Source organism: Protopterus annectens, chromosome 11.part0, assembly GCF_019279795.1.
Source record: "Protopterus annectens isolate FY-2018-M chromosome 11.part0, PAN1.0, whole genome shotgun sequence".
NCBI classification, from domain to species: Eukaryota; Metazoa; Chordata; order Ceratodontiformes; family Protopteridae; genus Protopterus; species Protopterus annectens.
Window position 1 is genome coordinate 1,484,305,921 of NC_056745.1, and position 25,011 is coordinate 1,484,330,931.

At 39.9% G+C, this 25,011-nt stretch overlaps 1 protein-coding gene across 1 annotated transcript in view; it reads right to left on the minus strand.

Moving 5' to 3' along the window:
- The window catches only part of TUBGCP6 (tubulin gamma complex associated protein 6), a 1,304,734-nt gene that overhangs the window by 765,178 nt on the left and 514,545 nt on the right, over positions 1-25,011 (minus strand). The window contains exons 14-15 of the mRNA XM_044088793.1: positions 12,012-12,150; positions 11,799-11,918 (exon numbers count right to left, since the gene is read on the minus strand). Coding sequence (XP_043944728.1) covers positions 11,799-11,918; positions 12,012-12,150 — 259 coding nt within the window. The remainder of the gene's footprint in view (positions 1-11,798; positions 11,919-12,011; positions 12,151-25,011) is intronic.

Here is a 25,011-nt window from a genome sequence, read left to right on the forward strand (position 1 = left end):
ACTGGTATGTCACTGGAGGCAAAGCTCTGACATAAAAGCACTCAATGTCAATCAGATTGTCATTAGTATACATGCTGCACCCATCACACACAATTCAAAGCAGACACAAAGATCCACATATGCTGAGGCACTTAAATGTAACCTTCCTAAATCCCAAAGACCTCCTAGAAGTAGTACAAACAAAAAAATACCCTCAGCAGCCCGACTGCACTCCTTCAAAACAACATCCACTTTAGCACATGCAGCCACATCTCATGGAGCGTCTACATCTAAGCCCACAAGGCAAGCCACCACACAATCCAACATTCTGGTAACTGAGGACTCCATTGTGAGGCACACTGGTATCTGTCTTAGCAGGCTAGGGAGAAAGTGACTGTCAGTTGCTATTTTGGGGCCAGGATCTGCCACATTAGGTATGTGCGATCACTGGTCCACAGATACCAATATGACTAGTCCATGTGGGTGCAAATGTCCTGAAACATACCTCCAACATTCTGGTAATGGAAGACTCCATTGTGAGCCACACTGGTATCCCTCTCAGCCGGCTAAGGAGAAAGTGACTGTCAGTTGCCATTCTGGGACCAGGATCAGTCACATTAGGTATGCACTGTCACTGGACCACAGATACCAGTATGAGTAGTCCATGTGGGTGCAAATGACCTGAAGCGTACCTCCCTAAACTATATGAAGAGAGACACCATGGATGTCAACAGATCACACTGCTTTGCCAGGGATAGTCTGAACCTCTCCCCTCTAGGCTTTCGAATATTAGCTAAAACTTTGTCCTACCCCATAATGCCTTTTTAGGTAATCCCAAACTGAAAGTACTTCTGACATTGCAAATAAAAACAAAGAAAATCTAAAGGTATTACATTACTACTCAAAGCTAAGGGTCTAAACAAGAAACTCCACTCCCTACAAGCTCTCCTCACCCTAGAGAATGTTGATGTCTGTGCAGTACTGAGACATGGTTTAAAGCCACAAAGAGCACATCACCAGTGCATGGTTATAATGTTTTCCACACATTTAGACCAGTTACTACACAGACAGGGACTAAAAGTGGAGGTGTCTAAATGTAAATCAAAAATAAATATACCTCAAGGCTGATCATACAGAACAACGCAGTTGAGCTCCTCCACATTCAAGTCACCAGAGGCAAAATCCAAAACCACTTCCTTGTAAGCTATGGGTCCCCCTCTATGACCCAGGAAACCCAAAACATGTATTTTACCTTACTGGAAACACTCACCATCCCACCTAATAGCATATTCATGGGTGAGTTTAATAAACACACTATCAAGAGGGAATCATACATGATACCAAATGTACAGGCACAGAGATTCCTGGATTTTGTAAATACAAACTCCCTGACCAGGCTGTCAACACGCCGGCCAGGGATGTAAACATACTGGATTTGGTTGTTACTAATATGGGAGGGTGGTGCACACCCAGTTTACCTTTAGATGTGCATACTGCACACAGGCGAATTACAATTGTGCGAAAGGCAGTCTGCAAGATTTGCAAACGCCGAACGGAAAAAGGTTCGAATGTGTAATGAGCGAATGCGCATTCGACATTCTGGGGCAGATTCCACTATAGTGGGGATCGGGAAATGGGTCCTATCCCCACTGTAGTGCAATCTCATGGTTAGAATAATAAAGTAGGGGGGTGTGGGGGTGCAGTTTGATATTAATGTTCGAAAAACAGCGAATCTGCATTTCGATTTGCTGTTTTTCGAACATTAAGGACTGTCGACGTTTACATTTTCGTGGTTATGAGTCGCTCATATGAGCACTTGAACCACTGTGATTCGAGATTTTGAAGGTAAACCTGCACACCCACTAGTGCAATATCTTCTCTGGTAGGTCAGACCACAAAACAGTTTCTTTTGAAGTAAAAATAAAGTCCAGAACTCCAGACAGCCTTGGAATTTTTAGGAAGTACTCTGAGGCTAACTTCCTACTATTAAAAGATAACCTGGCAAAATTTCAAGCCCTCATAAACCTTGAGAACACTTCTGCCCACGTGGAACTGTTCACAGAAACCCTATACAGGCATGTTAATAGCTGCAGAGAGGAGGCAGCTGCTTCCAAAAGGAAGAAGTACAGAACAAACTTAAAAAGCAAGCCGCCCTGGAAGAATCACAAAATTAATAGGGTAACAGCAGGAAAAAAATCATGGCAAAAATTAGGAGGTGTAGCACCCAGCAGGGTAAAAGGAGACTCAAACTAAACAACTCAGAGCAAATAAAGTCTAACAAAGGTAAATTTGGCCTCCTAGGCCAAAGAGGCCAAGGACAACCCACAAGGCATTCTTTAGCTATAAATGCAACCTCTAAGGCAATACACAACTGTGTGCAGAGCTCGTTGTTAATGGAACCACCTATCCTGAGCCAGCAGCTACAGCAAAATGACTGGCCAATAAATTCAGATCCAACTTCACCCCACTTCCCCCCCCCTCTACCTCCCCTCAGAAAATACCATCAAGTATAATCCCCCCCCATCACTAGGAAACAGGTCCTCAATGCTCTCTGTAAAGCCAAGAACACTGCATCAATGGTCCCAGACAATATACAAGGAGGCCTTCTAAATAGCAGGAAACATGATCTATCAGGCCCTCTGGAACTGCTATTTAACTTTAGCCTCCGAAAAGACTTCATGCCTCACAAATGGAGAACAGCAACAGTCATCCCTCAGCAGAAAAGTGGGCCATCTACAGACCCTGGAAACTACAGACTGAGAAGTCTCGCTAGTGTCACATGCAAAGCCATGGAAATAAGTAATGACATAGGAAACATCCAAACAAAGGACTCAACCCAACATGTCGTCGTTATGGGCAGGTCATGCCTACTCAACCTAGTGGACTTCTTTGAGAAGGTCACCAAAGCAATGGATGGGGGTAAAAGGTTCACAATGCCTACCTTGACTTGGCCAAGGCATATTACATAATATGAGAAAAAATTCTCCTGTGGCCAAACGTTAAGCAAGGAACTCACGAGCAGAGGTCCAAATGCTTTAATACTTTCCAAGTGACAAACCAGTAGAATAAAAAGCTGAATAAACGCTCTTAATCAATTGCGTTTTCGTCTTCAACAAATATGACTTCATCAGATACTAAGAACAGTTAATTAGTCAAAGTTTTATATGTGCAAATGTTTCAAATTAACCTATCAGTCAGAGTGCATCAAGTACCAACCAATCGTTACACTATCCTTGTTAAGAAACTTTTAAATAAAACATACATATATCCAAAATCAATACATTTCTTTCTTAATTTAAATAAATACATTTAAAAACAAATTTGTTTAAAAACTCCTAATTTTCTAATATTAAATACTTTTACTCATTGTAAAAATGTTCCATTTAAAAATACTTTGAATTGTATACATGTTTAAAACAATTGATTTGGTGGAATAATGTTCCTTTTACTTAACATAAAGTGCTTAGTAAATAGCACCATCTGTTGGGCTCATTCAAAATTACAATTGGAAGATATATTTCTTTGTTATATATCTGCAGCCTTTAGTTTGAGTACTGGGGTTATAGAGATGGCATCATTAAGCCCAGGTTTTTTAGTGGCATTCAAATATATTTGCCACCAAAGTTCTCTGTAACCAACCCTCTCTTCCCATAAGCCACCTCTAGTATCCCTTTTTACCTGCTCAATAACATAAAATTCAAATTTAGCATCCCTACAAACTTTTGTATGCCTATATAAAGCATTAGTATCCTTAGCCTTTGAAATTTCGTAATAATGCTCGTATATTCGCCTCCTCAAGACTCGTTCAGTCTTTCCTATATAGAAAGACCTACATTTTTTACAAATTCCCATATATATAACACCCTTTGTTTCACAATTGTAATAGCCATTGATTTTTATAATTTTGTTTCTACTAGGGACTTTTATTTCTGTAGAATTTGCCATGTATTCACATTGATTACAATGACCACACTTGTAACTACCCATCCTTATTTGTCCATCAATTCCATAACTTATTTTGTTTTCCTTAATTTTGGACTCTAAGATTTCCTTAATGGTCCTAGAATTCCTATATACAATTTTAGGGGTTAGTTTGTTAATACTACTTAGATCAGATAAATCTGAAAATTTAGTCCATTCTTTACGGAATACTTCACCAAATCTAATGTTGGACATGTTGAATTCCATAATTAAAGCCTGCTCGTATTTACTGAATCCACATCCATATTGTTTGCCCAATGACTATTTTTTGTCCTTTTATGGGTTGAAATTTTGTCGCTCTACCCAGTTCCACTTGTATTCTTAAATTTGTCACAAAATCATGTGGATAACCCCTTTCCTCAAACATTTTACTTAATGTATTACATTCAACCAAAAAATCTTCACTAGAGCTTGTCATTCTACTACCCCTCACAAACTGCCCTTTAACAATATTTTTCTTGCAGTGTGAGGGGTGTGTAGTGAAGGAAGGAGTTGCAGAAGGTTTCCTTTCTATAGATTTTAGTTTCAAAATCACCCTCTGTCTTATATATTTCCACATCCAAATATTGTAATTTGTCCCTAGACAAATTGTATGTGAATTTCAGAAAATTGGTGGAATTGTTAATATAATTGAAAAATTCTGTAAATCTTTCAATTCCTCCTATCCAAAAAAGGACAATGTCATCCAAAAAGCGTGATACAAAGTCCAACATTCCTTGTACTCAATTTATTATAAAGTCTTCCTCCCATTTAGTTAGGACTATATTTGCATATGTGGCCATCGCTATGCCCTGAATCTGTTTGTAGTATTCACCAAGAAATGTAAAATAATTGTACCTTAGGACCATATCCACTAAACCGGTAGTAACACTTTTTTCAGCTTGAGTTAATTTGGTGTCCCTATAGATCATTTCCTCAAACATGGTTATACCTTCACTATGTGGAATACTTGAGAAAAGATCTACCACATCTACTGTAATAAATATCAAGTTGTCATTGTATAAACTTGGCCCAATACACCTTAAAAGGTCCCAAGAGTCCTTCAGTGTGTATGGGTTCCCTGTACTAATGTGTTTTACCTTCTGGTCCACATATTTAGCTAATGGAAGAGTTTTTGACCCTGCAGCTGAGACAATAGGTCTCAAAGGCGGGTCTTCCATATTTTTGTGGACCTTAGGTATTCCAAATATTATTGAGTCCTAGGTTTTTCTACATACAGAAATTCGAATGTTTTTTTGTCCAGTAGTCCTTCATATAACATATTTTTTAATAAGTTGTCAATTTCATAATGCGCTAAATCCATTTCATTATGTGAAACAAGGGTGTATTTATTGATGTCATTTAATATAGAATTCATTTTGCCTTCATATATGATGTTGTCCATGAAGACAATGCCTCCCCCTTTGTCCGGTTTCATTATTCTCAAGTCCCTATTGTTCTTTAATTCATACAATATCTCATTTTCCTGTTTGGACAAGTTAAACTCCGTAACTCTTTCTTCATATAATTCTCTAATTTCTTTTCCAACATCTGTTCAAGTTTCTAATTTGTGGATGCAAAGGGGGTTAAATAAACTTCATTAATACTGAGTCTTGAGGAGGTCTATTTGATCTAATACTGGCATTCCCAGAAGAAAACACATTGTCAAAGTTTATTTTTCTCAGAAATAATTTTAAATCAATGATGGTCTTCACCATCTCTCCTTTCACAGAGGGTATAAACTTGAATCCTTTACTCAACAAATGGAAATGTTGTTTTGTAGGGTTAACATTACTGAAATTGTAAATTGTAAAGTTGTTTAGTATATGTCTAATACCATCTATCTGTATGTTATCCTGATGGCAAAATAATTCCAGGGTGGGGTGTATTAAACCTAATACTTCTTTTGAAAATTTTGATTAGCATTTTGGTACATGTGAGAATTAAATGGTTCTCTTCCCAATGGTGGGAATTCATGATCATATTCAGAGTACATTCTCCCATCTGTATCATCACCATTGTAATTAATGGGGGGATCCACCTGTCGCCTAAAATAATCATTCTTCTTAAAGGGTGGCTTAGGGTAACTAATATTGTTCTCGTACTCATTCATGTCTCTCTTTAATTTGTTAATTTTTCTATCAATCACTTCCCTGCATTTCCAATCTATGTCTTCCTTTACCTTAAAGTACTTTTCTTTTTCTTCAGTAATTTGGAACATTAAATCTTCCTTAATACCTTCATCCAAAATTTCAATTTCTTGCTTCAAACATTCCTGCACTCTATTGTTTTCTTTAATAATTAATTTCAAAATTTCTAACCCACACTGGTTAAATACATTTAATAATTCATGATGAAAATCAGAACCCCCTACAACATTATTGGGGTATTTGTACAATCGTAGTCCCTTAGGAACCACTTTCCTGTTGATACATTCTGTCAAATATTCATTCTCAATGGTCAGCGTTTTAAACTTTAACATTAGACTATGTAACTTGTCAAGTTTGTTGAAATAACTAGTACCATCTGCTGATAAACGCTTGTTAGAGTTATCAAATTGTATGTTAAATGGTCTCTTTAACCAGTCACTTGTATTTTTTCTTTTTCTAAGTGTGGAAAGAAGTATTTACAGTACCTTTGCCTCTATTTGAAGGGCTCAGAACTGTTGTCGGCACCTGCCGACAACCCAATGGAGGTATTAGTTTTGTCCATATGCGCCAACAACATCGGTGTTCTCACCGGGTTAAAGGTTTCACCATTCAGTACTTCCTTGTCCCACTCCTGGTGCATGAGATTGCTCCTGTGCCTTTTCCTTTTCGGTTTGGCTCCAGTTAACTTCCTTCCTGTGCACCAGCTATCTTCAAGAAGGTCAATTAGTTCTGTAAGTTGACCGAATTTCATCCTCTTCCATTTGGCAACCAGTTGGCACCACAAATAAATAGTCCAAAATGAACAAACCAAGAAAAAATTCTCCTGTGGCCAAACGTTAAGCAAGGAACTCATATTACATAATATCCCACTTAGGCACTGTTGACAAACTCAGGAGATTAGGTATAAACCCTTATGTCACCTGCTGGATAGCCAGCTGGCTCACAGACAGGACCCAGGAAGTTAGAAGTGGGGAGTCCACCTCTACAAAGAGGCCAATCGCAAGCAGGGTCCCTAAGGGATCAGTGCTGGGACCTCTCCTTTTTGGCATCTACTTCTCTGAAGTCAAGGTCAATGTCAAGGACATCTGGCTGACTAAATTTGCAGATGATCGCAAATTAGGAGTGGTTACAGAATCTCCCACTGATGCTAATGTTCTCCAGGAAGGGCTGACATAGAGAAATAACTTGCGTCAGAGCCATGGACTAAAACTAAATGCCAAGAAATGCAGAGCAGTATACTTCAAGAAGTCATCCACCCCTGGTAACTATCATACTGAAAACATACCCTTAAAGAGTCAATCCAGTAGTCAGGGACTTGAGGACACATACAGACAGTAATCTAGCGTTTAACAATCATGTGCCTACAGCAGTAAGGAAATCTTTCTGTGTTGTATACTTTATAAACAAAGGTATGATATCTAGGTAAAAAAAAAAAGAGGTAATTGTTTCACTGTATTCAGCATTCATCAGATCTATCATTGAGTACAATGCCCTTTGGTATGTACCTAATAAGGCATATCCAACAACTGAAACGTCCACAGAGGTTACTCACTAAAAGAATACAGGCTGCAAGTAACATGTTCTATGCAGACTACCTCATGGCCGTATCCCTGTATTCCGTCTCCTACAGACTGTTGAGGGGTGATCTATGACCGGCATACAAGGCATTCACTCTGATGGACCTCCTGCATATTCATACAAGCAGCACCAGAATTACCTGTTTTAAACCTTGCCTGTGATATATATAGGACCTGCTGGAGAGGCATATATGTATCCTAGAGACTACCCTTTCTCTGGAACAGGCTCCCTGTTCATGCGAAACAGAGTTTCTCCCTAACCCAATTCAAATGTAACTTGGACAACTGAATGGGGAATAGGAAATTCATCCCTGCTTTGGCACCTGTCTCTCTAATGGACCCATGCAGCCTATAAATGTTTCATCTCCCAGGCCCCTGCTTACACTTATCAAGGCTACAAGAACTTGTCAGAGATTTGGAATGCATGGCTAGGCTTGAAAAGGTCTTTGCAGGCATTGGCCTACTACACATCCATGAACCCAAGAAACAAACATTAACTAACCAACAAATGTCAAAAAACATAGGAAGCAATAAGAAATCAAAAGTCAGGGAAAAACCCTGGGGTTGGATGGGATCCCTATAGTATGTATAACTATGGGGATTATTATTTTATTATATTCTAAAACAGGCTGAAATACCCAAATTGTGGAAAGAAGCAGTAATGGTAATTTAACCTAAGGAAGGCAAGGATGCAGTTCATTTGGGTTTTAACAATGTCAAAATAACGATAGATACAAAAATATAAATATAAAATAACAGGACTGGATGCTAACAAAGGCATTTGATAGGGCAAGTTGGGCATCCTTGGTTAGAACCACTATGCATTTGTTTTTCCCATAGTGGTGGATAACTTTGATAGGGAGGGTATACACGGAAGTAAGCGTATGACTGAAATGTGGAGGAGAGCTTTCAACTCCTACTGGCTTAACTCTGGTCATTAGCCAGGGATGGCCTCTGTCCTCAATGAAATGTGGACAAGAGCTATAAAATCCTATTGGCATAACTCCAGGCATTAGACAAGGATGTCTCACTATCTACTGAAATGTGAAGGAGGGCTCAGATTCTATTGGTTTAACTTGAGGCATTAGCCAGGGATGTTCTCTTTCCCCTATACTCTTTGCATTATTTTTACAGCCATTAGCGATAGACTTTAGGAAGTCAAATATTCAAGGGTACAAATGGAGAAATACAGTTGAGAAAATAGCCTGGTCTGCAAATGATACTGTATCATATCATAAACAAAAAGACCAAAGGGGAACCTGCATAAAATATTTGGAGTATTGGGAGGATATAAAAGGATGGCAGTGTACAAAATAAACATAACAAAAATTAAAGTAATAACGAATGATGAACGTATCTATCTGGTCCACACATTTCCCTTCCTTTGGGGGATTGAGAAAATAAGACATCTGGGAAAATAGTTCATGAGCAATATGAAACTGGCAGCATTAGAGATGTGGGAGGAAACCTAGCAAAGAAATAATTAATAAGGTATGCTAAGAATGGATTTAAATAACAAGGTGCAAGCTATCAAAATGTGCCTGTTTCCCCTAGATATTTCATGTGAGGCAGTCGTATTTTCGCCAGTCATGAGAAAAAATTGGCAAGCTATAATAAAACTGAAAAAATTAATTTGGAAGAATAAAAAAAGTTGGGATTAGATAAGAACAATAACTGCTGCCAGTACAGAGCGTGCGTGTGTGTGTGTGTGTAGGAATACTGTACTGCAACCCTAATGCAATTTACATAGCTAAGCAGCAAAACGGAAAAAACTGTTGCTAACTAAAGGCGTTAGAGATGATATTAGGAATTCATACAGTGGCTGGCAAACACTGAATATGCAGGATGAGAACCATGGCCATGTGGCCATTATGACTTGCCTTGTGTGCAGTATGTCTGCTAAACACTAAACAAAGAAATCTGGCTTCTGATTACCTCCACAACAGAAGATTAAGAACTGCTTCTTGCAGCTTAAATTTTTCACCAACATTCAATCTTCTCCTGTTGTGGTTTTAAAAACCTGCGCCTCACTCTTCTACCCTTTATGGTGATCTGACTTCCAAATTTCCTCCCTTTCCTCTTTCATTGCTATTGCCTGTTGTGTAAGGTATTTATATACTTTTCTCACCCACCACTCTAGGAGACCCCCTATTAAAACCCAATCATTAAACTATAATAGTCCACTCTAATACAGGACCAGACAACATGGATATGCAATTCGCAAATGTCTCTAAGGCCAGCTTGGTAGATAAGGGCATCCTGAGACAATGAAGCGGTTGTCTCATGTTCTCCGACAACCAGTTAAACCTTAAAGAAACTATCACAGTATGTGAGAAAGGTAAATACACAACTTCCTTGGAGGCAAAATTATCGCTTACATATGAGGTTGTGAAGAATGCATGCAACATATCCCTCACACATATCACTCATCACACACACAGTGCATCCCTCACATGTACCGCTCATCACACACACACACACACACACACACACACACACACACACACACACACACACACACACTGCATCCCTCACACGTACCGCTCATCACACACACAGAGCTTCTTATGCTGAGGCACTTAAAATAAACCTTTCCAAACTTCAAAGACCTCCTAAGCTGTCTAATCGCAGCACCTTTCCTCAGCAATCATTAAAGCACATACCAAAAAAAACACCAAACACCGCACATAAGCATACCTCCTACGGTCTCCAAAGAACAAAGCCCATAAAGCAAGCAAACACTTTATCTAATACTCTTGTCATTGGCTATTCTACTGAATGTCACACAGATATCTCACTCACCAGGTTAGATGAGGAGGTGATAACAGTTAGGTGCCTATCTGGAGCCTGGGTCTGCAATATCACACATGCGTTCAACTCACTGCACCCCATATATCAATGTAAGTCTATCATAGTCCATGTGAGTGTAAATGACCGAGATGTACCTCACTGGGCTACATTAAAAAAGACATGCACTTCTCTGAATATGCATCACAGACAGGTACAAGCGCTGCATTGGGCAGCATTCTACCTTTACCAAGGATGATGCCACAGTATGTAAACAAAATGATTGATTTTAATAATTACCTTAGTTTCTGGTGTTACTCCAGGAGAATCAAATATATGTCAGCGTGGGAGGCCATAGTGTGTGTGTGTGTGTGAGAGAGAGACAGAGAGAGAGATCGAGTGGTGGCAGTAGCAGTAGTTAAGGGGTATGTATATCTCGCCTCTTAGCTCAAGAAATCTGTATAAAGCCTAAAATAATGAGGGGACAAAGTGTCAGAAATACCAACAGATTTTAAACATTGCTGTTATAAAATTAAAAAGTTGCTAGAACATAAGGATTTGTTTTAGCATGCATTTTCTGAAGGAAATACAGTTCAAACTCAACTGTATGTCATTTATTGACTTCAATGCCCAATGATTTGTCAAGCAAACCACACATTTTATAGTAAAGGACCAAAAAATAAAAGAGGAAAAAATCTGTATATTCTTTGAAACTCTTACATTTTGGATGTAAAATACTTCCTCCACCACCACTTACATATACTACAGCAAGTTTGAAACATTAGGAGGAGGAATTATTTTACATCAGAAATAAAGCATTAATAATATAATAATAAAATAAGTAAAACAAATCAGTTTTACAGACAACCTATTGCATACTTAATTTACAGAGTAACCGCCCCCACCGTTGGCCATTATTGTTGGCATAATACCCAGCATACACTGGGTGCTACAAGCATGGCATTCCTCTCTTCACTACAGCACAGAAAGTTGCCCTCCAGAACTGCAATCACATTTTATCTGGTTTGAAGTAGCAACTGAGATTCATCGCCAAACTATGGTCAAGATGGTCACCTCCCCCTTCTATCAGTAAGTCAGTTCACTTAACAGAACACTTGAAATAGCTGACTACAGTATAAAACCTAGTCTCCATAGGGGAAAAAAGATACCGCCCACACAAAACTATGGGTAGTATGACTTAAAAAGTGCAAAGAAATTTAACAAACTCAGAGAAAACTTTCTTCCATCTCCCATTTTGCAGGTGATTCCCTACAACAGCAGGAAGTCAGTGACTTAAAACAGAAACATGTATTCAATACATAACATTCAGAAACACAACACCAACCTGAAGGCTAGACCCATGTTCCTTTGTGTATGTTTGTAACTGTTTCTGAAGATCCTCTGATTGAGGAAGAACATCCAATTTTTTTCGATGTTCTCCTAATGGAAATCTCTGAAGCAATTCCTAAGGCATAAAGTGTAGGACAAACAAGTTAAACATTCATTCGGCTGCAGTCTGTCACTTCAAAAAGAAGAGCATGGCTTGGCTGAAAGTTACCTGAATTGCTTTTTCATCGTTTAACAGGAAAGCGTTGCGGGCTGTCTCCAGCCTGTGCCTCTGAATTTTCCACAAGGCCTTCTGCTCCTTGCGAGCTGCTTCTTCCGAGAGTTTGCTATAATGTTCAATAAGTTCTCTCCTAAATCAAAGAAAAGAGAAATATCACTTAATATTTCTGTACAATACAGAAGGCCAGTGCAATTCAGGTCTAGTTACTTCTGTTCATATTCAGAGATTTGTTACTAGTCTAACAAACGGAGTACAATTTCACGACAACAAGCTGATACATTAAATTCGGAAAAAATTAATTTACAGTTGATTTTAGAAATTAAGTCCAAAATAAAAATTATATAAAGTTTCTTGAACTTAAATAATATTTTTCTGCCTTTCAGAAATAAAAAAGAAAAGGAATTCATGAGTCCTGTTATGAACGGTATAGCAATGGTCAAACAACGGAAGAATTTAAACAATTATCTTTGTTTCTCTAGAAAGCAATGCAAAACAGGTTAGTTTATCATTACCTCCATGAAGTAACTTCAGAAGATCACAAAGCAAAGCGACAGTTATGCAGCCAGCAAATTTACACCAGATAACAATTTGCTCAGCTCTCTTTCAAAAGTTTTTATTTGACCCTATTCTCTGGGCAACAACAGCTATTAAACTACTTCAAAATCTGTATTCAACCTAGTGATTCCATTATGAACACATTAAATAAAAAGACAACTTCCTTCAAATGTAAAATCTAACAGTATGGCCTCACTTAACCTGTAAACTAACCTCATTTGCTTATTTTCCTGAACTATTTTTTCACTAATGGCCCTGGCTGGGTTACCAACACCGGTATGCTAATACCAGAATAGTATTAGAGAAAACAGGGAGCGTAAAACCACAGACAGACGATAGACAATGGAGGATCTGAAGAAGGCATTACGCCAAAAGCGCTTGTCCTGTCATTTGAGTTGTCAGTGGATTTTTCATTAAAGATTTTATCTATCGTCTGTCTGTGGTGGTACGCTCCTTGCTTTCTCTGATATTTTTCACTTTTCTGGGAGTGCACTTCAGTGGTGTTTACCTGAATTTTTTTCTGAAATACCACTCAAAGTTCACAGCTCCTTATTCGCAGACACCCACTTTTATAACTTCCCAGCGTTGTCTGAAATGGAACTACTCACAAATCTGGAGACAATGACCATCCCAATTGTGCGTACAGTGTTTCTATGTATTGATGAATGTTCCTGGTATTCTCAATTACTTTCTTTGTCTTGCAGAATATGCACCATCTCTATAAAGAGTAGAGGGTTTGCAGCTACATGTGAGTGAACAAGGGAGTTGGCTCACATTATGCAGTCTTTCAAAAAGTGCAGAAAAATGCAAGCCAAATGTATTTATACTAGAAGCAGAATCCTAACATCGTATAAATAGTGTAAAAATATATACCTACAGAAAACAAAAATGTGAGAACTCAGGAATAAAAAGCTTGACAATTAGGTATTCCTTGCTTATTCATGTGATCAGTGAGAGCGATAGCTGCTTAATCGCACGATTATGCTCCTGGGCTGCTGATTTAATGTGCAATTAGAAGTTAAAACTTCTCTGTTTAATATAAAAATATAAAATAAAAATACAGGGTTTGGTAGTGGTAGTATGCTGGAGTATAACTGGAAGGTTCTTTGAAGGATAAATAACAAAGACATGGAAGAAAAGTTGGACCGAATCCTGAGCCATGTGGAAGGACTGAAAGCTGTAATGGCTGTCTTGCAACAGGAGGCAGAAGCTAGTATCAGAGTCAAACAAATGTTGAACTACAGAAGCACAGTATTAGAGTAACGGCAGATAAGGAGTGGTTAGACCACTATAATGATTGAGCATATTGTGGAGGTCATTTACTAGTAAGAGAAACCAGGCCCAGATATGTGATTGTAAAATGGCACAATTAAAGATTACATGAACAGCTAGTAATTAGGAAATAGCTGAAAATGTGAGGAGTTAAGCTGAACAAATCAAATGATTACGCCCACAGTTATATGCTAGGACAAACAAAACTGACACTGCATGGATGGCATTAGCTAGTGGGGGCAGGTACCCAGCTGGCCTACTGAGCTACACTAAAAATAATATAGAAGGTGATCCAGGACAGAGAAGGAAGCCACTGATCTCTACAAGCAAGTATCGCATGGAAAGACAGATGAAGTTCTGTGGAGAGGGACAACAGGTCAGGAAATGCAAGCAAGGGGAAACACCATATAAAGGGAGTCAAGATGAAATGAGGGGACAAAAAAGCTTAGAACAAACAATGAGAGCCCCACCCCAACTATATTAAAAGAAAGGAGAGAGAGAGCGGCCCATCAAAGGGGAGGGGGCATGACAGAGCAAGCAATACAAGAGTAAATGTAGTAAATTACTTAGACTGGGTGGGAGATGAATAGTAAGGAAAGGAAGAGAAAGAGGCCCCTTAAAAAACAGGAGGGATACATACATGTCTGGAAGGAGGAACTGAATGAGTGGAACTGTGATGAGGAGGAATGTTCTTATCCGGGGCTGAAGCCCACATGCAATGGACAGGAGAAAAGAAGTGAGTGAGAGAAGGCCAGAAAGATGGAAAGAGTCAGTAAGAGAAGGCGCTATGGACCACTGTTTCAACAGATCTCTAGTGTGGAGATGAAATACGAAGGAAAGGCATAAAACTAGCAAAGGTAATCAGCTAAGTAACAAGAACTGGGCAGCACATTTTTTTTTTTACTAGTGCGCTTTTGTGTGATTATTTCTTCTCTCTTATTTTCTCCATCTTTCCATTTTTGCAGGTCTGCACCTAGATAGAGGTAAAGACAGAGGTCTGCACCTCGATACATATGTCTGCACCTAGATGTATACAGAGGTAAAGACCGAGGTCTGCACCTTGATACATACGTCTGCACCTACATATGTACAGAGGTAAAGACAGAGGTCTGCACCTTGATACATACGTCTGCACCTAGATGTATACAGAGGTCTGCACCTTGATACATACGTCTGCACCTAGATGTATACAGAGGTAAAGACAGAGGTCTGCACCTTGATACATACGTCTGCACCTAGATGTATACAGAGGTAAAGACAGAGGTCTGCACCTCGATACATACGTCTGCACCTAGATGTATACAGAGGTAAAGACAGAGGTCTGCACCTCGATACATACGTCTGCACCTAGATGTATACAGAGGTAAAGACAGAGGTCTGCACCTCGATACATACGTCTGCACCTAGATGTATACAGAGGTAAAGACAGAGGTCTGCACCTCGATACATACGTCTGCACCTAGATGTATACAGAGGTAAAGATAGAGGTCTGCACCTCGATACATACGTCTGCACCTAGATGTATACAGAGGTAAAGACAGAGGTCTGCACCTCAATACATACGTCTGCACCTAGATGTATACAGTTGACTGAGGTTACGGTTGACTGATACGTCTGCACCTAGATGTATACGGTTGACTGCTACGTCTGCACCTAGATGTATACGGTTGACTGAGGTTACGGTTGACTGATACGTCTGCACCTAGATGTATACAGTTGACTGAGGTTACGGTTGACTGATACGTCTGCACCTTGATGTATACAGTTGACTGAGGTAAAGATAGAGGCACATTTGAGACTAGATTGGAGGAGTGTAAGATCATGATGTAAAACGAATGCTTTGCCCAGACATACGTATGCGATCTACTGAATAATTTCAAGGAAGTATGGGACAGAAACTGATATGAATGAATGAGAGACAAATGTTTTAAATGATTTCAATAAAAGACATGTTGGAATTGTGATCATGCACACTTTAAACAAAATGGCAAATTTACAGTTAAAAAAAAAAAGAAAAGACGACTGTTATGGGGCAAGTGTGTTTTATATGAATATATGTAGTGTGTGCTCCTGAAGAAAAGTACATGTCTGTAAGAACTGTACTTCGTAAGCATACAAACTGGATGCACGTCCTCTTGAAAGTTTGCTCAGGGCAAGAAACAAATGAAAAATAAAGTAAACAGTAAAGTTGAGAGTTAAAAGAAGATGAAGAAGGTTTGCAGAAAGGACACCAGACATTTTACTACAGCCGTAACATACTGACGTTATAGTATAATGGTATAGTACAGATACAAATATATAATAAAAAGTGTAACAAAACACAAGTACAACAAACAGGAAATGAGACAGTACGAAATTTAAATATTTGTTCGACCAAAACAAAGATATGGGATGACTCATCATCAGGAATAAGAAACTGAAGTGTAAAAGATGACCACAAATGAAAGTTAAATGTTAGTTTTATGCAGTTTGTGAATGAATAACTGATACTATATGGAGAAAATTAATAGGACACGGATGCCCTGTGGTTTAATGAGAGGGAAATGAAAGGAAGGCTTTCTTCAACTAGACTAGTGAAATAGGAAGGGGAGGAAGATCGATACATAAATAATGCAGGGGCAGATCAAAATGTTACACTACATACAGTCAGGGGCGGTAAAAGGATTACTGACCATTACAGTGGAGGCAGCTACTGATGAACCAGCATTGCAGAGGAGGTCGTACAAAGAGGAAGATCCAAGGCCCACCAAGGCCTAGCTCTATTTATTTACTTATTTTGCTTTTCTTTACCAGGTTTGTCTGACTGGGTTTAGTCAAAACACTATTTCAAAATAGGCCTGAGGAGAAAAGCTTCAACATATTCATATTACAAACATTTTTAAACAATCAGTAATATACAAGAACAGATGTTAAATAATATACATTAACAATTACACATACTTTTTACATTCATACGAAATAAAGGCAACTACTACAGTATAAAAGATAGTTATGCATTAGTAGATGCTGAACATTGAACATCTGATGAGGTGTATTACTGGGTTTGTCAGAGAGACAATAGATCATGTAATCATGGTTTAGAAATTCAAAGAAATGGAGGTGTGGGAAGGGACTAAGTAGGGCCGAAAATGTTAATACTGTAGTTAAACAGCGAGATATAAAGCGGATTCAAAGACAGTTTTATTTATATATATATATATATTATAAAGTTATATCAGAAGTAATACAAGTGAGGACAGAATTCTAGTGGAATGTCAGGGAAGAGCGAAGACAGTACGAAGCGAGGGACGTGGAATGTAAGATAAATCAATCTGATAAAAGAGTGTTGAGAAGATTAAAACAGGGGAAACATATATAGTTTTTACTCAAGTTAAACAGGCACAAACTCGAAAAGAATGGCTTTAGGTGGATGGGATGGAGTAGGGCAAAAGGAGGAGCTGGAATTTTAGGGACAGTAGCGGAAGGGTGGTACTAAAAAAAATAGGAGAATATTAAGGAGGTAAACGCATCACCAAGAGATGGTCTAGGGAGGGGTGGGAGACAGTACCAAGTGCCTTCGGGAGGGGTGGGAGACAGTGCCAAGTGCCTGTGGGAGGTGTGGGAGACAGTGCCAAGTGCCTGTGGGAGGGGTGGGAGACAGTGCCAAGTGCCTGTGGGAGGGGTGGGAGACAGTACCAAGTGCCTCTGGGAGGGGTGGGAGCCAGTACCAAGTGCCTCTGGGAGGGGTGGGAGCCAGTACCAAGTGCCTCTGGGAGGGGTGGGAGACAGTACCAAGTGCCTCTGGGAGGGGTGGGAGACAGTACCAAGTGCCTCTGGGAGGGGTGGGAGACAGTACCAAGTGCCTCTGGGAGGGGTGGGAGACAGTACCAAGTGCCTCTGGGAGGGTGGGAGACAGTACCAAGTGTCTCGGGGAGGGGTGGGAGACAGTACCAAGTGTCTCTGGGAGGGGTGGGAGACAGTACCAAGTGTCTCTGGGAGGGGTGGGAGACAGTACCAAGCGTCTCTGGGAGGGGTGGGAGACAGTACCAAGTGTCTCTGGGAGGGGTGGGAGACAGTACCAAGTGTCTCTGGGAGGAGGAGACAGTACCAAGTGTCTCTGGGAGGGGTGGGAGACAGTACCAAGTGTCTCTGAGAGGGGTGGGAGACAGTACCAAGTGTCTCTGGGAGGGGTGGGCGACAGTACCAAGTGTCTCTGGGAGGGTGGGCGAGAGTACCAAGTGTCTCTGGGAGGGGTGGGAGACAGTACCAAGTGTCTCTGGGAGGGGTGGGAGACAGTACCAAGTGTCTCTGGGAGGGGTGGGAGACAGTACCAAGTGTCTCTGGGAGGGGTGGGAGACAGTACCAAGTGTCTCTGGGAGGGGTGGGAGACAGTACCAAGTGTCTCTGGGAGGGGTGGGAGACAGTACCAAGTGTCTCTGGGAGGGGTGGGAGACAGTACCAAGTGTCTCTGGGAGGGGTGGGAGACAGTACCAAGTGTCTCTGGGAGGGGTGGGAGACAGTACCAAGTGCCTTTGAGAGGGATGGGAGACAGTAGTAAGTGCCTTTGGAAGGGGTGGGAGACGGTACTAAGTGCCTTTGGGAGGGGTGGGAGATGGTACTAAGTGCCTTTGGGAGGGGTGGGAGATGGCACTAAGTGCCTTTGGGAGGGGTGGAATATGGGAATAAGTGCCTTTGGGAGGGATGGGAGACGGTATTAAGTGCCTTTGGGAGGGGTGGGAGACGGTACTAAGTGCCTTTTATGGTCCAAATGCAGGTAAGTGAAGGTCTCTGAACATTGTTCTGAGGGTCTAGAAACAGTGAAAGGGGTAAATGGCTAACTATTGGTGGACATCTCAATAAGACTCCCGTCCCACAAATGGTCTACATGTGAAAACAGAACTTCATAATAAAAGCTGGAGGGTGCTAGAACTGGGCGTGGGAAACGTGAATATGATGGAAGTTTGGCAAAAAACTAAAAACAGCTGCAGGTTGTTTTTACTAAATGTATTAATTACATTTTCAAGAAGTGACAATAAACAGACAAGCATACTGGATAAATTATTGGCACACAAGACTAAAATGAAATAGAGAGATAACCAGGGTACAGTACGACTAGAAGAGCATTACTATATTTTTCTAAGTATGGACTGGGAAGGGGGTAATCATTGTGCAAGAAGATGGATGTGGAATCCTGACCAGTGCCAGAAACTGAAACATGCAGATGATGAAAGATATGCAAGACCTAAACTAACATTAGAAGAGGAAAGTGGGGATACGGAATTAGTGTGGGATAAAACCAACATTGAGAGGAAGACTGATGGGGAAATGAGATGAAAAAAGAAAGAATTAGGAAAATAAAGAAATAAGAGTAAAGGAAGAGCCACTGGGTATGGAGACGAAAATGAAACTGAACACCTTGGATGAGACAAACACTACAGAGCAGATGGAAAAGAAAGGTGGCCTGTGGATTACAGAAACAGAAACAAGATTGTTGATGTAGACGATTAGGAACCAAAAGAAGGCGGCTTGGATAGGGGGAACACAGCCAAAAGAGGGCCAGATGGTAAAAAATAGTGGTGAAATAAGGAACCTCTTCAGGAAGTATTATACAGACTTGCAAGCCAAAAAAGGGTGTGATTGATGGGGGCTTAGTGTCTGGAAAGTCAACGTATTGAATGAGGAGGAGTGGGCAGGACTGAATAAATGGTGAGGGAAACGGGGGGGTAACGAAAACCATAAGATATTTTAGATGTGGGAAGGTAGGTGGTCCTGATAATTTCCCAACACATTTCAATAACAGAGTGGACCTACTGGTGAGTAATACTTTAGTAAGAATAGTTTATAAGATAGTGGAAGGAGGGCGGTAACAGGAACAGTGGAAGGGGTAAATGTCAAGATTTGATTTAAGCAGAAAGGCAGCCCAGATGTTGTGCAAAACTATAGAACAATATTGCTGTGTAAGGTGGATGTGAAACTATTTGCAAGAATTTTAACTGCCACATTACAAAAGGTGTTACCATGACTAAAAGAAGAGCAGGTAGGCTTTCTAAAAATTATGTCATGCATAGAACACTGGTGTTTATAAGGCTGGGATGAAAGGGACGGTAAGAGTAGCCCTGATGGATCTACAAAAAGCTTTGGACTGTGTGTTCTGGGACTTTATGGAAAAGGTAATAGAGCTGGTAATGGGGAGTGGACGGGGAATGGGAGACGGACTCAAGAAGGAGTGGACGTATACAGGGCGCCTTGGATGATCTATTTATAAATGGAGGAGTCGCAGACAAAATAGTATGGGGAGAGGTACTCAACAGGGATGCCCACCATCACCAGGATTATTCCTAATGAAAACTGAATGCTTGATGCAATGAACTCCAGTGGGAATGGGGGGCATGATGGTAAGAGGTTTAAAAAAAGCAACATCTTTTTGTTGGCAGAGACTGTATGCTAACATTAGGGGATACAGAAAAACAACTCCCACAGCAAGCAAGTGAAAAGGCAGGATAAGAACACCATGCAGAAAAGTCAGCAGTAGTATGAATAGGCAACACAGAGGAAAGGGCAGAGAAAATGAAACATGCAGTGGGGGCGTGAAGATTTATCAAGTGGAACAGGTCAGGAAATAAAACTGGGAGGACCTGACAGCAGTAGATAGGCATAATTCTGGATAAGTGGGTGGGAAAAGTTCACATGCTGAGAGGAAGGCTTAGTCTGGTGCAGTGCATGATCCTACCAGGTTTAATTTTAATGGGTAGACATAATAAAACAGAACCTAAAGAAAAACGGATAGACGAGATTCAGCAGATTAAAGATTGGTTTAGATGGAAAGGAAAAAGGATGTGAAAAGCAAAGAACAGGTGGTAAGCAGACAAAGTTAGGAGGATGGGGAGCACCAAATTTTAAAAGGTAAATTACAGCAATAAATGTGATCCACCATTAAGGGGGTGGGAATTGAAAGAAGGGGAATGGATTTGGTGGGAAGAGGGAACATACAGGGGTATTCCAAGAAACTGAACAAGGTACAAATAGGCCAGTGAAGAGTTTTCTTGGAATAAAGCTTGTAAAAGATGTAGGGATGGAAAGATGATTGGGTGCATTCTGGGAGGAAAAAACATAAGAAATTGAAAAGAAAATATGGGACTGGGAAAGACCCCTTTTGAAGAAGTCTAGCAAAAATAGGAAATAGGAAAAAGGGACTGTTTATTTCACATAGAACTCCCTGTGAAAATTCTAGAAGATTCAGGATTGGAAAGGGAAGGCATTAGATGAAAGTACAAGAGGATTATAAAGAAAAAGCCAAAGAACATGGGGAAGAAATACACAAAGAAAGGTAGGGCAGGGAGGATACACAAAAGTTTGGAAGAACAGCTCAGATGGCTATGGGGAGGTTGAGAAGTTGAGAAAAGCACGGATCAAAGAATCCCTGGAATGAAAGGAAGACTACCGTTGGGAAGGAGTTTTACACATGACGACATACTAGATTAGTGCACACAGATGGTACAGAACTCTGGTAAGGATATAACATAAACAGGACTGGACACAAGGAACATGCTGTAGCGGTGTGATATGGCAAATGCAGTCCAATTACATACGAGATGGTCATGAGAGGAAATCAAACTATTGTGGGAAACAGCTAAGAAAATCCAAGGTGAAACATTTCAGAAAAAAAGAGTCTAGATTCATGCCAGTTCTGTTTGTTTGGGGTTGAGACCACAAGTAAGAAACTACCAAAAGAAAAAAAGTATGGACTACAAACAGCAGTGGGGAAAGTCAGGAGGAAAAGCAGTGAGAGTAAAGCCAGGACACAGTGAAATGTACAAAAGAGTGGTCAAACTGAGACCTGGGAATGGAGACTAGACGAAAACATGATACAAAAACTGGGAGAGGAATCATAAACTAACAAAAGAGGGGTCAAACTGAGACCTGAGAATGGAGACTAGATGAAAACATGATACAAAAACTGGGAGAGGAATCATAAACTAACAAAAGAGGGGTCAAACTGTGACCTGGGAATGGAGACTAGATGAAAACATGATACAAAAACTGGGAGAGAAATCATAAACTAACAAAAGAGGGGTCAAACCGAGACCTGGGAATGGAGACTAAATGAAAACATGATACAAAAACTGGGAGAGGAATCATAAACTAACAAAAGAGGGGTCAAACTGTGACCTGGGAATGGAGACTAGATGAAAACATGATACAAAAACTGGGAGAGAAATCATAAACTAACAAAAGAGGGGTCAAACCGAGACCTGGGAATGGAGACTAGATGAAAACATGATACAAAAACTGGGAGAGAAATCATAAACTAACAAAAGAGGGGTCAAACCGAGACCTGGGAATGGAGACTAAATGAAAACATGATACAAAAACTGGGAGAGGAATCATAAACTAACAAAAGAGGGGTCAAACTGTGACCTGGGAATGGAGACTAGATGAAAACATGATACAAAAACTGGGAGAGGAATCATAAACTAACAAAAGAGGGGTCAAACTGTGACCTGGGAATGGAGACTAGATGAAAACATGATACAAAAACTGGGAGAGGAATCATAAACTAACAAAAGAGTGGTCAAACTGAGACCTGAGAATGGAGACTAGATGAAAACATGATACAAAAACTGGGAGAGGAATCATAAACTAACAAAAGAGGGGTCAAACTGTGACCTGGGAATGGAGACTAGATGAAAACACGATACAAAAACTGGGAGAGAAATCATAAACTAACAAAAGAGGGGTCAAACCGAGACCTGGGAATGGAGACTAGACGAAAACATGATACAAAAACTGGGAGAGGAATCATAAACTAACAAAAGAGTGGTCAAACTGTGACCTGGGAATGGAGACTAAATGAAAACATGATACAAAAACTGGGAGAGAAATCATAAACTAACAAAAGAGGGGTCAAACCGAGACCTGGGAATGGAGACTAAATGAAAACATGATACAAAAACTGGGAGAGGAATCATAAACTAACAAAAGAGGGGTCAAACCGAGACCTGGGAATGGAGACTAAATGAAAACATGATACAAAAACTGGGAGAGGAATCATAAACTAACAAAAGAGGGGTCAAACTGTGACCTGGGAATGGAGACTAGATGAAAACATGATACAAAAACTGGGAGAGAAATCATAAACTAACAAAAGAGGGGTCAAACCGAGACCTGGGAATGGAGACTAGACGAAAACATGATACAAAAACTGGGAGAGGAATCATAAACTAACAAAAGAGGGGTCAAACTGTGACCTGGGAATGGACACTAAATGAAAACATGATACAAAAACTGGGAGAGGAATCATAAACTAACAAAAGAGGGGTCAAACTGTGACCTGGGAATGGAGTCTAGATGAAAACATGATACAAAAACTGAGAGAGGAATTATAAACTAACAAGAGGGGTCAAACAGTGACCTGGGAATGGAGTCTAGATGAAAACATGATACAAAAACTAGGAGAGGAATCATAAACTAACAAAAGAGGGGTCAAACTGAGACCTTGGAATGGAGACTAGACGAAAACATGATACAAAAACTGGGAGACGAATCATAAACTAACAAAAGAGGGGTCAAACTGTGACCTGGGAATGGAGACTAGACGAAAACATGATACAAAAACTGGGAGAGGAATCATAAACTAACAGAACAGTTAAGGTATAGGACATAGACTTGGGAAACAAAGATACAAGAAACTGAGCACCGGTAGTTAGTAAGAAGGGTCTGAAAAGAGAGAAGGAATCCCACAGAAAGGGAGAAATGAAGACCATCTTAGGACATTAAAATATATTTTATTAATTCAATATGGTTATTATATTTTAATGTTCTAAGTAAAAGTATGTTTTCTCTTTATGTAACGTACAATGAAAATATGCTCGACTACTGGAATGTTCTGGTAAAAGGCGAACAATGAGGAAAATTATAACAATTATAATGATTAAAAAAATAAAGAAAATATTATCATCATCATTACAGGCAGACCCAAAGACCACATAAGTCTTACGATGGAGTCCGTCTGTCTGACGGGTCTGCTGCAGTTCTAAACACCACAGCCACGATTAATACAGTAGCGTCACGTGCAGTGAAATCTGAAATAAATACAAAGTCTGTAGCGTCACATGCAGTGAAATCTGAAATAAATACAAAGTCTGTAGCATCACGTGCAGTGAAATCTGAAATAATACTAAGTCTGCGGCACCACGTGCAGTGAAATCTGAAATAATACCAAGTCCGTAGCATCAAGTGCAGTGAAATCTGAAATAATACTAAGTCTGTGGCATCACTTGCAGTGAAATCTGAAATAAATACCAAGTCTGTAGCATCACGTGCAGTGAAATCTGAAATAAATACCAAGTCCGTAGCATCACGTGCAGTGAAATCTGAAATAAATATCAAGTCCGTAGCATCACGTGCAGTGAAATCTGAAATAATACCAAGTCCGTAGCATCAAGTGCAGTGAAACATGAAATAATACTAAGTCTGTGGCATCACTTGCAGTGAAATCTGAAATAAATACCAAGTCTGTAGCATCATGTGCAGTGAAATCTGAAATAAATACCAAGTCCGTAGCATCACATGCAGTGAAATCTGAAATAATACTAAGTCCATAGCATCAAGTGCAGTGAAATCTGAAATAATACTAAGTCTGTGGCATCACTTGCAGTGAAATCTGAAATAAATACAAAGTCTGTAGCATCACATGCAGTGAAATCTGAAATAAATACCAAGTCCGTAGCATCACGTGCAGTGAAATCTGAAATAAATATCAAGTCTGTAGCATCATGTGCAGTGAAATCTGAAATAGTACTAAGTCTGTGGCACCACGTGCAGTGAAATCTGAAATAAATACCAAGTCTGTAGCATCATGTGCAGTGAAATCTGAAATACTGTCCGTAGCATAACATGCAGTGAAATCTGAAAAAATACTGTCTGTGGCAACACGTGCAGTGAAATCTGAAATAATACTAAGTCTGTGGCATCATGTGCAGAGAAATCTGAAATAAATACCAAGTCCGTAGCATCACGTACAGAGAAATCTGAAATAAATACCAAGTCTGCAGCATCATGTGCAGTGAAATCTGAAATAATACTGTCCGTAGCATAACATGCAGTGAAATCTGAAAAAATACTGTCTGTGGCAACACGTACAGTGAAATCTGAAATAATACTAAGTCTGTGGCATCACGTGCAG